Below are 14242 nucleotides of genomic sequence, written 5' to 3' on the forward strand. Positions count from 1 at the left end.
TTGGAAAAGACCTCTGAGTCCATCCAGTTGACCTACCAATATTGCCTGCTAAACCACATCCCTTTTCTCACCATTCCCTCATCTACTTGTTCTCGTTTTGGGATGAAACTTTCCAAGTGTTCGTTTCCAGTCCCTCGGGGAGATCTGAGCAACATGCAGCGAGTTGGCGTTGAGTCATTGGAAGAATTACATATCCATGTTATTATTTCATTCCATTTCCCCCCTTGTGGAGGTTGCTGGATGCATGTGAAGAGCTGGAAGTCAAAGGGATGTGGTCAGTGGGCATGGAGGGAGAGGGGAAATCAGACTTGGGGAGCTTAGAGGTCTTTTCCAACCACTATGGTTCAATGTCAGGTAGGGCAAAAACAACCAGAAAAGAGTGATAGATGAAGTAGAGGGGCTGTTGCACAGGGACATATTGCCAGCCCTGGCTGGGACTGCTGGGATCACATGGCACAGCATGGCATGACATGGCATGGCTTGGCATAGCATGGGATGGGATGGCATGGCAGGAGATATGATAGCATGACATGGAATGGCATGACATAGGATGGCATAAGATGGCACAGCATAGCATGGGATGGGATGGCATGGCGTGGAATGGTATGGCATAGGATGGCATGGCATGGAGTGACATGACATGGGATGGCATAAAATGGGATGGCATAGCATGGGGTGGGATGGCATGGGGTGGAATGGCATGATGTGGAATGACATAGGATGGCATAGCATAAGATGGCATGGCATGGGATGGCCTGGCATGGGATGACATACGATGGCACAGCATGGCATGATACGGAATGGCACAGGATGGCAAGGCACAGCATGGCACAGCATGGCACAGCACGGCATAGCACAACATGGGATGGCATAGGATGGCATGGCATGGCACAGCTCTGTCCTAGCACAAGGTGGAGGAATGAGGAGCAGCCTGACGATTGGCTCAGCCCAGATAAGAGGTTCCTTTGTACTGCAGAAATGCCGATATCACGTGCAGCTCTCTCTGCTGCCATGGTTACTGCCTGCTGCAGTGCATGCAGCACAGCGGTGTGACTATGCTGAGCTGGGAAGTGCAGCAGCAGCATGGCTCTGGGTCCTCCTGCAGCACTGGGCAGTGTCCCATCACTTTCTACATGAACGCTTTTTTCATTAAAGTGTTTTACTGAGCGCTAATTACGTTGGTTTTCCTTCTGTAAATGAGCCCGATATGATCTGTGTGTCTTGGCAAACAGCCTCGAGAACAGTAACCAAAGCCTTTTTGTTTGATCGCTGTTTGCTTTGCAAATCTCCCTGCTCTCACCGTTCCTGGCTGCCTTCAGACAGCCCGCACGTGCGGGTAGATGGGAGGGAAATGGGGCTCTGTGTTATTCCTCCTGCAGGAACAGGAAAGGTGTGGGTGTTCCTGAGGCCCTGGGGTCAAGGCGAGGGGTCGGTGGGTGCTGGGACCGCCGTTGTCCCCATTGCTGTGCATTCAAGTGGGGTGACACTCAGGGAGCAAACCCGCTCCCATCTGAGCGCAGTTATCTGCAGAGGGAGAAAAGTCCACCTGTCCACCCATCTAAGAAATAGGTTATGTCAGCAATTTGCAGGGCTGGGCTTTAATCTGCTCTTAAGGCACCGGCAGACAGGAGCAGAGGGGACGTTGCTTTCTCCTCCGTTGCAAACGGAGCGCTCTGCAGCAGCTGCCCTGGGGACCTTTAGGGGAGCAGGCGGTGCCATGCATGCGCTGGGTGCTCTGGCTGCTCTCTCACTGCTGGGCTGGACCAAGGGCAGCAAACGGCGGAGTGTGGCTCTGCAGAACACCGGAGGACTTCCAGGAGAGAGGCGGTGGGCGGCAGGGCCCGGCCTCCAGGTGAGAGGTGTGGGATGGGAGCGATGGAGGTGAGCAGCCACGTCCATCTGTTGCCATGCAGCTCCGAGCCGTGCGCCAGGTGTGGGTGTAGGGCTGTGCATTATATATGAGAGGTGTGAATAATGCATGGCAGGGTAAGTTTGCAGTCCGAGCAGTCGGGGGTGGAGGAGCTGTGCCATAGCTCTGCAAGGATCCCCCTCCAGCTGGGCACAGGGTGACCACGACAGCACTGCTCTTCCCACAGAGGCTCCTATGGCTGCGTGTCGCTGTGGGATTCAGCGCTGAGCAGCCAAGCCATGCGCTCAGTGTCCGTTAGTGGCACAGCCGCTGACATCAGCCTCCAAACTCCGTTCCCTAAATTATTCACAATTACTGCTTGAGCATCTCCTCCAAAACCAAGCATGCTTCTGAGGGCACTAAAAATAGACGGCTTCGCTGAGGACGGGATGCATTTTTTAAAGGAGACTGCTGCCATCCCTTCTGCTGGTGCTCGCACCTCCTGCCCAGGCAGCTGCAGGCTCTGCTCTTGGGGATAAGAAGGGCAGGGATGGGGCCAGGCCCTGCAGGGACCCTCGAACTGCACAGCAGGAGAAAAAGACACGGCTGCTGATGTTGGGTGGGTGAGTGAGGGCGGCTCCGGGCCACCTGAGCACTGCCCTATCTCAGCATCGCTGCCTGCGGGTTGGGTTAATTCCCACTGTGAGCTTGGAAACGAGTACAAATTTCTCACTAAGACTTAATTAAAACTCGCTAAAGAGCTTAAATGGCGACAAGGGAGTGTGGGGTTTCTTTAGTCGCTCCTGTGGGCTCAGCATGGAGATCCCCTCGCTGGGGCTCTCGGGGAGGAGCAGAGTTACAGCACTGAGCTGTGTTATCATTAATTGCTCTCTGGGGATGCGTTCTCCATCTGATCCTCCTGGTGGCAATTCCCTGCAGAGAGCACCCAGGTATGCCCCCACCTGCATTCCTGCCATCAGCTTGCTGGGAGGGAATGGAGGGGGGAGGTTAAACTTTTGCTAGGATATCATATTTTCCCCCCATCTCCCCGGAGGTGTTGCAGATGTAGGTTAAATATTTGCTTGGGGTGAATGCAAAGGGCCCCCATCAGCACAGCGGTGCAATCAATGGGGCTTCCCTCCATCCACACTCATGGGCAAATGGGGGGAAATGGGAATGAAGCCGCCTGACTGAGCAGATCTCTCATTGCACAACACACACAGGAGGTGGCAGCGGGGCCGGCCGCCCTCCTGCTGCTCTCCCAGCGCTCATTGATTCCGGGCCGGCACTCGGATGTCTGCTCTCAGGCTGGCAGCGAAGAGGGAGGCTTTGCACACAGGGAAAAAGCTGCTCTAAAAGGAAGGGCAGAGCCCGCGGCGCCGCGTTGGAACGTGGAGAGAAAGCAAAGGCAGCACTCAGTGAGCTGGGGATGGAGGGGGGGTGGAGGGGGGCAGCCCTATTGCTCACAGCACCCGCCGCGGGGTGACAGAGGGGCTTGTTTCAATGGGGAAGAGCCCTGAGGGTGGGGATTTCCGTCCTCATCCCCAGATACCATTCTCAGGCTGAGCCCCACCGACAAGGTGGGCACCCAAATCTCCTGGTGCATTGGGGTCATGCTTTGGGAGCCATCCATCTCCCTCTCCCCTCGTCCATTCAAGTCCCTTTTGATGTAATTATGCTGCACAATCGCAGTGCCATCAAAAACCTGAAGCATTGAAAGGACAGGAAATGACTTAACGCCCAGAACCATTTGCATAAACATTATTTTGCCCTCACAGCTCGTAAATTAAGTAAGTCAGTGACAATACGACATTAGAGTCTCTGCTGGAATGCTTACAGTCACCTCGTGTCCGTCCTCATCATCGCTGAATCAACAGCAGCAGCTGCACGGACATGGGGAGCCCTGCGTGGTGAACCCCGACAGCACCCGCAGTGGGGCTGAGAGGGGCTGTGTAGGGCTATGAGGGGCTGCGTGGGGCTGTTTAGGGCTGTGTGGGGCTGAGAGAGGCTGCGTTAGGCTGTGTAGGGCTATTAGGGACTGTGTGAGGCTGAAAGAGGTTATGTGGGGCTACGTGGGGCTGTGTAGGGCTAGGAGGGGCTGAAAGAGGTTACGTGGCTGTGTAGGGGCTGTTTGGGGCTATGAGGGGCTGTAAGGGGCTGAGAGGGGCAGAGTTGGGCTACGTACAGCTATGAGGGGCTGAGTGGGGCTATGTAGGGCTATGTGGGGCTGAAAGGGGCTATATGGAGCTCTGTGGGAATGAGAGAGGCTGTGTAGGGCTGTGTGGGGCTAAGAGGGGCTGTAAGGGGCTGAGAGTACCAGAGTTGGGCTTTGTGGGGTCGAGAGGGGCAGCGTGGGGCCGTGCATCCCCCAGGCACCGCCGTCCGTCGGGGGTCCCGGGCGTTGCCAGGGCAACGAACCGGGGCGGAGCAGCCCGGTGCCGACGCTCGGATGGGCGGGACCGGGGCGGGGAACGGAGCGGCTGCGGGCGGCCGGTGAGCGGCACCGGGAGGGCACCGGGAGCGGGCGGGGCCGGGCCGGGCCGGGCTTCCCTTTGTCTGCGGGACGGCGGTGGGCGGGACCGGGGTGCGGAGCGGGGACGGCGGAGCTTTGCGAGGCGCCGAGCCGCTCTCCCCGCGGACGCCGAGGGGTCGCGGAGCCGGGGAACCCCGTGCCATGCCGGCGGCCCGCCCGGGCCGGGAGCTGCCCCCGCAGCGTGAGTACCGCACGGCTCCGCGGAGGGGCGGGGGGAGGAACCGGCAAGCCCGCATTCTTCGCATTGCTGCGCGGCCGGGGAGCGGGAGCGAGCTGCAGGGGCGTGGGGTGCCCTGCGGGCTGCGCGTCCTCCTGCCCGTCTGCTTCGGGTCTCAGGCGCTCCGCAAAGCGACGTTTGGGGCGGTGCAGGAAGGGTCCGCCCGGTCCGTGGGCTCAGGCTGGCTGCGGGCTCCGCGCTGCCGCCGCCGTCGATCTGCGGGGCCGGCCGTCCCCGCTCAGCGCTGCGAAAGGAGGGGAACTTTTGACCAGGGCGGGGAGCTGATCCGTGCCGTTCCCTTGCAGAATCACCTCGCCAGCACTTTTTTTTTTTTTTTTTTTTTTTTTTTACTGGTGGCATTAAAAATAGATTTTTTTTTTTTTTCCTTGCAAGCTGGCGAATGCGGAATTACACAACAGCCCGGACTTTTTTGACCTTTGCCATATTCCTCTCCTCTCCTCCCTCCTTCTGGGTTTTCCTTTGGTGTAGCAGCTGGAAAGGCCCCAGCACTTTGCATTCAATCTTGAGACACTGGGGCCTTGCTGAAGCCCACCCAGCACACAGGCACCAACGTGTAACGGGCAGACCCGAAGGCAGCTGGCTGAGTTCCTCTTGACAGTAGAGGGTGGGGACGTGGGACCGTCCTTGCAGTGCCCGGACGGTGTGGGTGACCTGGGGACGTGGGGCTGGAGGAGCACACCCAGTGTGATGGCACAGAGAGGCCGGGAGCCCAGCAGCACGTTTCACCCTGCAGGCACAGGTCTTGCTGGAGGACGGCCAGCAGCCGGCCCTGCCACGCACCACGGAGGAACCACCAGCATCCCCACGTGAGCCTGCAGTGCCAGGGCAAGCAGCCTGCACCATGAGCCTGGAGAAAGCCGGTGAGGGGAGCGTGGACATGGCCAGGACTGAGGGGTGGGGGCTGGGGAGCAGCCAGGGGCGCACACACCCTCACATCCTCCAAAAGGGGCCTGGTGCCCATGCAGGTGATGCACGTGGTGTCTCCAACCGGAGCATCAGTGCCTCCCTGAGTCGTGCCTAGCCCAGCTGGGTGGAGGCAGTGCTCACCGGGGGGGGGGGCAGGAGGGTCTGCTGCCTTCAGGTTTGGGTTTCCTGTCCCTTTGGTATGGGTAGGGAGCGGGTGCTGAGCGAGGCTGTGCACGCAGCCTCAGGCAGGAGAACAAAAAGCAGCAGTCCTTCTGGAGGTAGTGCCAGGAGCACAGATTCCTGGCTGTCCCTCTTTGCTGCCTCTTTGCTCAAAGAAAGCGCAAGTCCCCACAGCTGTCAGTACTCAGGACAGCTGAAGCCTTGCAGCATGTGTGTGAAACACAACTGGCACACGGCATCAGCCTGCCTGCAGGCAGCTAAGCAGCTCCCAGCATCACCTTTTGCCTTCCAACCTTCTCTTTCCAGGCAAGGCAGGGAGCAGCCCGGATCCATGCTGCTGGTTCCACCGGCACTGCATGGCAGTGAGTCAGGCCAGCTTGTCTCCTGCTGGAACCACGGAGCAATTTAGGGCTTCGTTTGCAGAAAGCTGTGTTTAGACTCATGCCGTGAAGGTCAGAAAGTCGCGCTCAACAAGCAGTGCCACCATTTGGGTCGCCCGTGTAATTTGAATTTGGCTTCCATTACGCTGCCGTGTTCAGTGACGCAGCCTTTAATAACACCATCCCATGCTGTTTTTCCACCAGCACCTGCTCATTCGGGGAAAAAAAGGATGAGGTGCTGAGGGGGTGAATCAGAGGCAGCAGCGGGGCTGGGTGGTGGCACGTCCACACAGGGCACCCTGGGGTGTGCCGTGGGATGCCGGCATCCCTCTGTCTGTACCACAGGCAGGCATTGGTGTCGCTGCCCTCCCACAGGGACCCCCGGCACTGCTGTGCTCCTGTTGCTGCCTCCCTTGGGTTCTTGTCCCCGCTGAGTGCCCGTGTCCCCCTGGGGCTGGCTGATCCCGACCCCGCTGTGCTCTCTCTTGCCGCAGGGGGTCGGTTTTGCAGCGGGAAGCGCGCCGGTCTGCCAGCCCAGCGGCCCTTCCCTGTCATCCAGAAGGTGGTGGCATCCATGGCTCACCTGCAGGAGGAGAAGCTGCGGCTGCAGGAGGAGCTGCTGGCTCTGCAGGAGAAACTGGCCGCCCGCGAGAGCGAGGAGATGGCCGTCTCCGTCCAGCTGCGAGGGCAGGTAGGGGGGCTTTGGGCACGCTCCGGGCTTCCAGCTGTGGGTTGTGATCTGTAGCATGAGGGCTCGGGGTGCTCGAGCCGTCTCGAGTGAGGAGCAATGTGGGGCTGTGTCGGTGCTTGCTGTGCTGCTGTGGGGGGGGGGCTGGCCTCGGTGTTGACCCCCTGATGTTTCTCGTGCCGGTGCAGATGCAGCTGTGGATGTGAGGACCTTCCTCATTACAGGGAGATTGAAACCCAGGCTGCTAATAAAGGGATTTGCATGTGGATGTTGTGGAAGCTATTACAGTCAGGTTTGGCTTGTTCCACTGGTGTCAAAAAGGTGGATGTAATTGTCCTGGATCTGGTTGGCATAGTCTGCATGACACAAGCAGGACAGGCAGCTGGCGTGCTGGGGCTGTACGGCACAGGGTAAACCTGGGCTCCGGGAGCTCAGCAATGGCCGGGCCGTGCCTCAGCCCCCAGCCCACTGCCAAGGAATCCCTGAACGGCCTGGAGAGCAGGCTGCAGCCGGAGCTGCCTGAGGAGGTAGGGCATGGGGCTGTGCTGGCGTAGCAGGGCACCGCACTGGGGAGCAGAGGAAGCAGCTCCTTTCCCCATTGAGCTTCTGCTGGACATGTGGCTGGGGCCTTTCAGCTCTGCGTGTGGGGCTGTGTGCTTTTCCGTGAGGTTTATCCTTGAGGTTCTGAAAGGTGCGGGGACATGGTTGGGGCTGGAAGCACGTGGGGAGCGCAGCCCTGCGGTGTGCTGTTTGTCTGAGCAGGAGGGTGGTGGCTTAGCCGTGGCTCTGTGTCCCCCTCCTCCCATCTGGAGCACCGACGGGCTGTGCTGAGAAAGGGCTGAGGGACGGAGGAGGAAGGGTTGAGTTGAGGTCCTGGCTCTGGGAGCAGCCTCTGCTGCCGGCACACGCAGGAGGTGCGCTCGGGCAGCTTGCCGCGCCGCCGTCGCTGCAAAGGAGTGGCTTATAACTTATCATAATTAATTACAGCATAATGTGAACGCGTTCGTGTTTGTTATAAATCAGCAGCTCCTAGATGATGATCTGTGGAGGTTCAGAAAAGGCTGCTGTTGTTTGCATGGGGCGACAGCCTCACGCTCCCTGGGTTGGGGGTTGGCGCAGTGCCTTATCACCAGGCAGAGCGTTCGGAGGGGAAACCCTTTCTAGGGAGCAGAGCGTTGGGAGGCACAGCTTTGCGCTTCCAGCGGAGCTTCCCCATGTGTGCAGGTTGAGAACCTGAAGGCAAATCTCCGGGAGCAGGCGCAGGAGATCGGCAGGCTGCGCTCGGAGATGGTGAGCTCACTGGTGTGGGGGTGAGCGGGCTCGGGAGGCTGCTGGTGGGGCTCCCATCACACGCTGACCCTCCGCAGGGCGGCACGGATGCGGAGAAGCACCGGGACCTGCTGGTGGCTGAGAACGAGCGGCTGCGGCAGGAGATGAAGGCACGTGAAGGGGAGCTGAGGGAGCTGAGGCGGCAGCAGGCGGCGTGCCGGGACTGCACCCACCTCCAGGTGAGCTGCTGGGGACCGGTGGCTGCTGGAAGGGCTGTGGGTGCCACAACCTCGGCTGAGCCTGCTTTGGGGCCAGGAGAACGCCGGGCTGCAGGAGCGGCTGTGCCAGCTGCAGAGAGAGGCGGAGGAGGCCCGAGCCAAGCTGGCGGAGCTGGAGCTGGAGGTGCAGCAGAAGACGAACCGCCTGGCCGAGGTGGAGCTGCGGCTCAAAGATTCGCTGGCCGAGAGAGCGCAGGAGGAGGAGCGGCTGAGCCGGCGGCTGCGGGACAGCCAGGAGACCATCGCCAGCCTCAGGGCTCAGCCCCAGCAGATAAAGGTGAGCCTCCTGCTGGCTGCATAACAGTGCCCTGCGTCAGTCCTGCGGTGCCACTCTGCTGCTCTGTAAATCGTCCCCCTCTGGGTGACCTGTCTGTAATACACCATCATCTGTGGGTGCTTTGTGCAGTACATCATCAAAACGGTGGAGGTGGAGTCAGCCAAGGCGAAGCAGGCCCTGTGTGAGAGCCAGTCCCGAAACCAGTACCTGCAGGAGCAGGTGGGGATGCAGAGGCAGGTGCTGAAGGAGATGGAGCAGCAGCTGCAGAGCTCCCAGAAGACAGCAGCTCAGCTCAGGGCACAGGTACGGGTCCGCAGGTGCAGTGGTGTGAGCCAGGCAGCACCTGGGACAGATGTGCATGCATTGTTGGTGCTGCCTCACCCCCAGATTGCCATGTACGAGTCGGAGCTGGAGCGGGCCCACGGGCAGATGCTGGAGGAAATGCAGGTGATGGAGGACGAGAAGAACCGTGCCATTGAAGAGGCGTTTTCCCGTGCCCAAGTGGAGATGAAGGCGGTGCATGAGAACCTGGCGGGTGAGGAGGGCTCAGGGCTCGTGGGGCTCACAGGGTCAGGGCTGCGTGTCCTCACCCTGTGCTGGAGCCACTCATCCTCACCCTGCGCTGCCCACAGGCGTGCGGACCAACCTGCTGACGCTGCAGCCGGCGCTGCGCACCCTCACCCACGACTACAATAGCCTGAAGCGGCAGGTGCGGGACTTTCCCCTGCTCCTCCAGGAGACCCTGCGGAGCGCCAGGGCCGAGGTGAGCTTGGGGTCAGCACACAGCCCCTCTCCCTGCGCGGTGTGGGCAAGTGGCTGAGCGCTATCCTTCACCCAGATCGGGCAAGCCATCGAGGAAGTGAACAGCACCAACCGGGAGCTGCTGCGCAAATACCGCCGGGAGCTGCAGCTCCGCAAGAAGTGCCACAATGAGCTGGTGCGGCTGAAAGGTGCGGCGGGGCCGGGCTGCCGGGACAGCTGGGTGCCGCAGCGGGGCTGATGCTGCCTCTGCTCCCCCACCAAGGGAACATCCGTGTCTTCGGGAGAGTGCGCCCCATCACTAAGGAGGATGGAGAGGGTCCGGAGGCGGTCAGCGCGGTGACGTTCGATGCGGATGATGACGCCGTCCTGCACCTCCTGCACAAGGGGAAACAGGTGTCCTTTGAGCTGGACAAGGTGTTTCCTCCACAGGCGTCCCAGGAAGAGGTGGGCGCTGCCTCACACAGCTCGCAGCGGGGTGGTATGACAGGCAGGGGAGGGCTGCACCGTCCCCTGATGCCCTCTGGTCCTCCGCAGGTGTTTCAAGAGGTTCAGGCCCTGGTCACTTCCTGCATCGATGGGTACAATGTCTGCATTTTTGCCTACGGACAGACTGGGGCAGGGAAGACGTACACGATGGAGGTGAATTTGCCTGGCTTTGCCTCCCTCTTCTTCCTTGCCTTTCAGCTGTGTTCCCCTCTGTGCCCTGTGTCTCAGTGCCATCGCTAACCCAGGCTGGGCGCTAATCCTGACTGTTGCTGCAATCCCTGAGCTTTGCTTCTGCTCAGCTGCATCAGAAAAAAAGCACAATGGATCATTTCTCTCCCCATTCACCAGGGAACCTCCACAAACCCGGGCATCAACCAGCGTGCCCTGCAGCTGCTCTTCTCTGAGGTGCGGAGCAAGGCGGCCGACTGGGACTACGCCATCAGCGTCAGCGTAGCCGAGATCTACAACGAGGCACTCAGGTATGGATGTGAGCCCTTAGCCAGGACACAGCATCACGTGGAGCCCTCAGAGCTCAGCGTTGGCCGTGTAAGGAAGCGCCAAGCTGGGCCCCGTCTCCCTTTGAGCCGTTTCTGCTTATTTGGGCTCCCCCCGCTTCCTCCACTGGGCTCCAAACGCCTTTCCCTTGGCCCGGCTCCCCGGCCTCGGCCGTTATATTTAGAAACTGCACTCTGGGAGCCAAGGGAATGAGAAACATTTTCCTGCCCTGCCCGGACGCTGGGGGCTGGGGGAGTGACGGCAGCAGCCGCAGGGGCTCTCCAGCACTGCAGGGACCGGCGCAGGCCCTGAGTGCACATCTGCATCGTGCTGCACCTGTGGAAGCAGCGGTCTCTGACCAGATGGGAGCTGAGTGCTGATGGGTTCCCCCTCGCAGGGACCTATTGGGGAAGGAACCCCAGGAGAAGCTGGAGATCAAACTGTGCCCTGATGGCAGCGGGCAGCTCTACGTGCCCGGGCTGACTGAGTTCAGCGTGCAGAGCGTGGAGGACATCAATAAGGTGAGGCAGAGAGCCGGCGGTCATCCCACGGTGCGTTGGTGGTTCTGCTGCATTGTCTCAGGATGGGGAGCAACAGAGCCTGGGTGTGCTGCAGGGGGTTAGAAATAAAAGCATGGGGCCAGGATGGATGGCGGGTGAGCGGATCGCAGCCTCACCCCCTCCTCACCCTCACAGGTCTTCGAGTTCGGCCACGTCAACCGCGTGACGGAGTGCACCAACCTGAACGAGCACAGCTCCCGCTCCCACGCGCTGCTCATCGTCACTGTCCGCGGCTTGGACCGCAGCACGGGGCTGCGCACCACAGGTGGGGGCCGTGCCCCCCGGCGGGGCTGCAGGGCGACGCTGGCAGTGCTGACCTTTATCTGTGCCCCCAGGGAAGCTGAACCTGGTGGACCTGGCGGGTTCGGAGCGCGTCGGGCGCTCGGGCGCGGAAGGCAGCCGGCTGCGTGAGGCTCAGTACATCAACAGGTCGCTGTCGGCGCTGGGGGACGTCATCTATGCGCTGCGCTCCCGCCAGGGCCACGTGCCCTTCCGCAACTCCAAGCTGACCTACCTGCTGCAGGACTCACTCAGCGGGGACAGCAAGACCCTCATGATGGTGCAGGTCTGGGTTCCTTGTCCCACCCCTCCCTTACGCTCCGTGCCACCTGCTGTGGCTTCTCTCTGCTGGTGACAGGGCTGTGCCTGGTGCGGCCGGGGGCTATCCTGGGGGCAGTGGGTTAATAATAGCAGCTCTCTGACCCCGTTGAGCAGCGGGGAGGGGGGTGTGTGGGTGACAGTTGGGTGATGTGCTGCTGCTGCTCCCACCCGCAGGTCTCCCCCGCCGAGAAGAACAGCAGTGAGACGCTGTGCTCCCTGAAGTTTGCCGAGCGTGTCCGCTCCGTGGAGCTGGGCCCTGTGTCCCGCAAGGCCGAGCTGGTGTCCTGGCCCAGCCAGGAGCAGCTGGAGGTACCTGCAGCTCAGCCAGCATCTTTCATTATGTGCCATTCCCAGAGGCATGAGCTGACCCGGGGCCGTGCTCCATCTCTCCCCAGGGTGACTTGCCGGGATCCTCCAGCCGGGGCCACGCGTCTCCCAGCCCTGGGCTGCCCAGCGGCCGCACCACCTCCATCCGCAGGAAGCTGCAGACTTCAGGTGGGTGAGGGCATGCGGGCCCCTCTCCGTGCTCCCGGAATGCCCAACCCGTGGCCTTCCATCAGAGGAAGCTCCCGGCCCACCGCTCACAAGCAAAGCTGCGTGTGGAGCGAGCTGTGCTGTAATCGGCTCATTAGCCACCGGCTAATTGGCTGTCAGGAGCCTAGTTAGGGCTTCCCCTGAAGTGCCCCGTCCCAGCACAGGGCAGTGCGGGGCCGTGTGGGGCAAAGCAGCTGGGGCTGCACGTGGGGCAGCCAGGGAGTGATGCTGTGGGTCAGCGCCCGCAGCTGAACCTCTCTTCTCTTTGATTTCAGCCTGAATTTTAGGGGCAGCCGCGGCTGCCAGGTGAGTGTGTGCAGCTGGGAGCCGGTGATGGGCTCTGCTTCAGCCCTGCTCCCCAGGCAGGGAGGTGTGCAGGGCTGTGCTGCTCGCGGGGGTGCTGCTGGGGTTGCATTGCTTGGGGGCTCGAGCTGTGGTGGCTGTGCCCCCTGCGCAGCCTGATGCACGTGTCTGTGTCCCCACAGGGAAGCTGAGGCCGGTCCCCGTGTGACACATGCTGCAGGACCTGGCCCCTCACTCACCTTGGTGCCCTGGCCATGTTCGGAGCTGTGGTGGCATCCCCTCCTGCCATGGCACCTCTCACCGTGAGACACGCAGCTCTGTGACTTCTGATTCTTGCTGGACAGATGGCTTTAGCCAGAGCAAGGAGCCTCGCCACCTCTTCAACTTCGTTTTTAGGACAGTTGGGGTATCTGGCTGGAAGGATTGGGGCTGAGCACCTCTGCCTCGCTGCGCTGGGGACACCACTGCTGCAGGAGCTTGGCATGGAGCAGCGAGCACCTGGGTGAAGTGCAGGATGAGGTTTGGTTTGGTGTGACTGCACCCAGCTCCCTGCCACAAGGTCCTGTTCCACCCCTTGCCCCCCACTCCAGCCTCTTTTGGAGCAGCACAGCCCAGATTTGAAGCCAGAATAACCCCAGCAGCTCCTTTCCCTGTTGGATTCTCCTGCCCAATTGCACGAAGGCGCCCCGGTGCTGCTGCATGCACCCTGCCCAAAGGGAGAGCAGCCGCAGGGCTTGCCCCCCTGGCACCAGCAGGGGCTTTGCAGTCTTGAAGGAAGCTATTGTAAAGTGAACAGTTGTCTTCTCAAGAGAGATCACAGTGTGGTCAAGACGAATGTGTTTGAAATATTTATAAGCTGTTTACATGGTCTTGGAATGAAAACAAAAAACTCTCCAGCCCAGTGCTGTTGGAATATGTGTGGTAGTGGGAGCTGACGGGGGCATGGAGGAGCAGTGGGAGCCCCAGTGCAGCTCCTGGGGCAGCTGCAAGCATGCAAGGTATGCACTGCACCTTCCAGCTCCTGGCCCTTCCACGCCATACCGTATTAAAGGAAAAAAGAAAGGGAGGAAGAAAAAAAAAAAAAAAAGGGAAAAATAATCTAGTCTTTTGTTAAGATTAGATGTTTCTATGTATTTTAATAATATATATATCCTGTTTTATAACAAAACTTATTTTAAATAAAGCATTAAAGCCACTCCTGCTGTGCTGCTGTTACTTCCCCCAGGGCTCCGTGTCTTGCTCCGGTCATTACAGGCTGGAGCCCCCTGCCTTGAGAGCTGCCAGAACTCAGGTGTGGAGCAGAGATCTGTCAGGCCCCAAGCTGCTCTCAGGGCCAGGACCTGCCTGGCAGAGCAAAACCTCCCACAGCTTTCTGCAAGGCGCTCAGGGAGCGTGGTCACTCTTACTCATGGCAGCCACTTAGTCACAGCGGCCTGGTGGCAGGAAGGGTGAGAACGTGGCCTGCTGCCCTGTGAGACAGAAGCTGAGGAGAAGAGCAGGGGATTGAGGCATATAACACCACTTTAGAAAAAAATGTTACAAATGCTTTAATAAAATTCGTTATAAGTTACAGTTTCCTAGAGAACAGGCTCCAGTGTACAAAACGAGGAGACAGAGCTGGAGGAGCAGGGGAAGCACCAGCAGGAGCCTCTCTGCCCACGGGAAAGAAGAAAGAGGGGCAGAAAGTTCTGACAGACATTTATTGGGAAAAAAATGTCCCTACCAGTGGATGCAGAAAGACATCAGTCCATGTCCCTCCATTCCTCCACCCCCAAAGGCAAACACGTATGACAAGTCCTAATGAAGTCATGTATGTTAACAGATCCAGGCGGACCACAAATCCATCTTCTGGGGTGCAGGGTTACTTGCAGGGATGCAGAGAAGCCGGAGGACAACTTGCCCTC

General features: G+C 59.8%; 1 protein-coding gene across 1 annotated transcript; it reads left to right on the forward strand.

The window, feature by feature from the left end:
* Positions 1–1717: 1717 nt before the first annotated feature.
* KIFC3 (kinesin family member C3) lies at positions 1718–12546 on the forward strand (the record flags this gene model as incomplete). The annotated part of the gene is made up of 19 exons (XM_079541380.1): positions 1718–1852; positions 5354–5480; positions 6581–6777; positions 7999–8064; positions 8142–8282; positions 8359–8598; positions 8728–8901; positions 8986–9133; positions 9231–9361; positions 9437–9548; positions 9623–9804; positions 9895–9999; positions 10195–10325; positions 10739–10862; positions 11037–11166; positions 11237–11466; positions 11676–11810; positions 11897–11996; positions 12521–12546. The coding sequence occupies 19 exons, from the start codon at positions 1718–1720 to the stop codon at positions 12544–12546; spliced, it is 2634 nt and encodes an 877-aa protein (XP_079397506.1).
* Between the last annotated feature and the right edge of the window lie 1696 nt (positions 12547–14242).

Source organism: Tetrao urogallus (assembly GCF_951394365.1).
Source record: "Tetrao urogallus genome assembly, chromosome: 12".
Classification (NCBI taxonomy): domain Eukaryota; kingdom Metazoa; phylum Chordata; class Aves; order Galliformes; family Phasianidae; genus Tetrao; species Tetrao urogallus.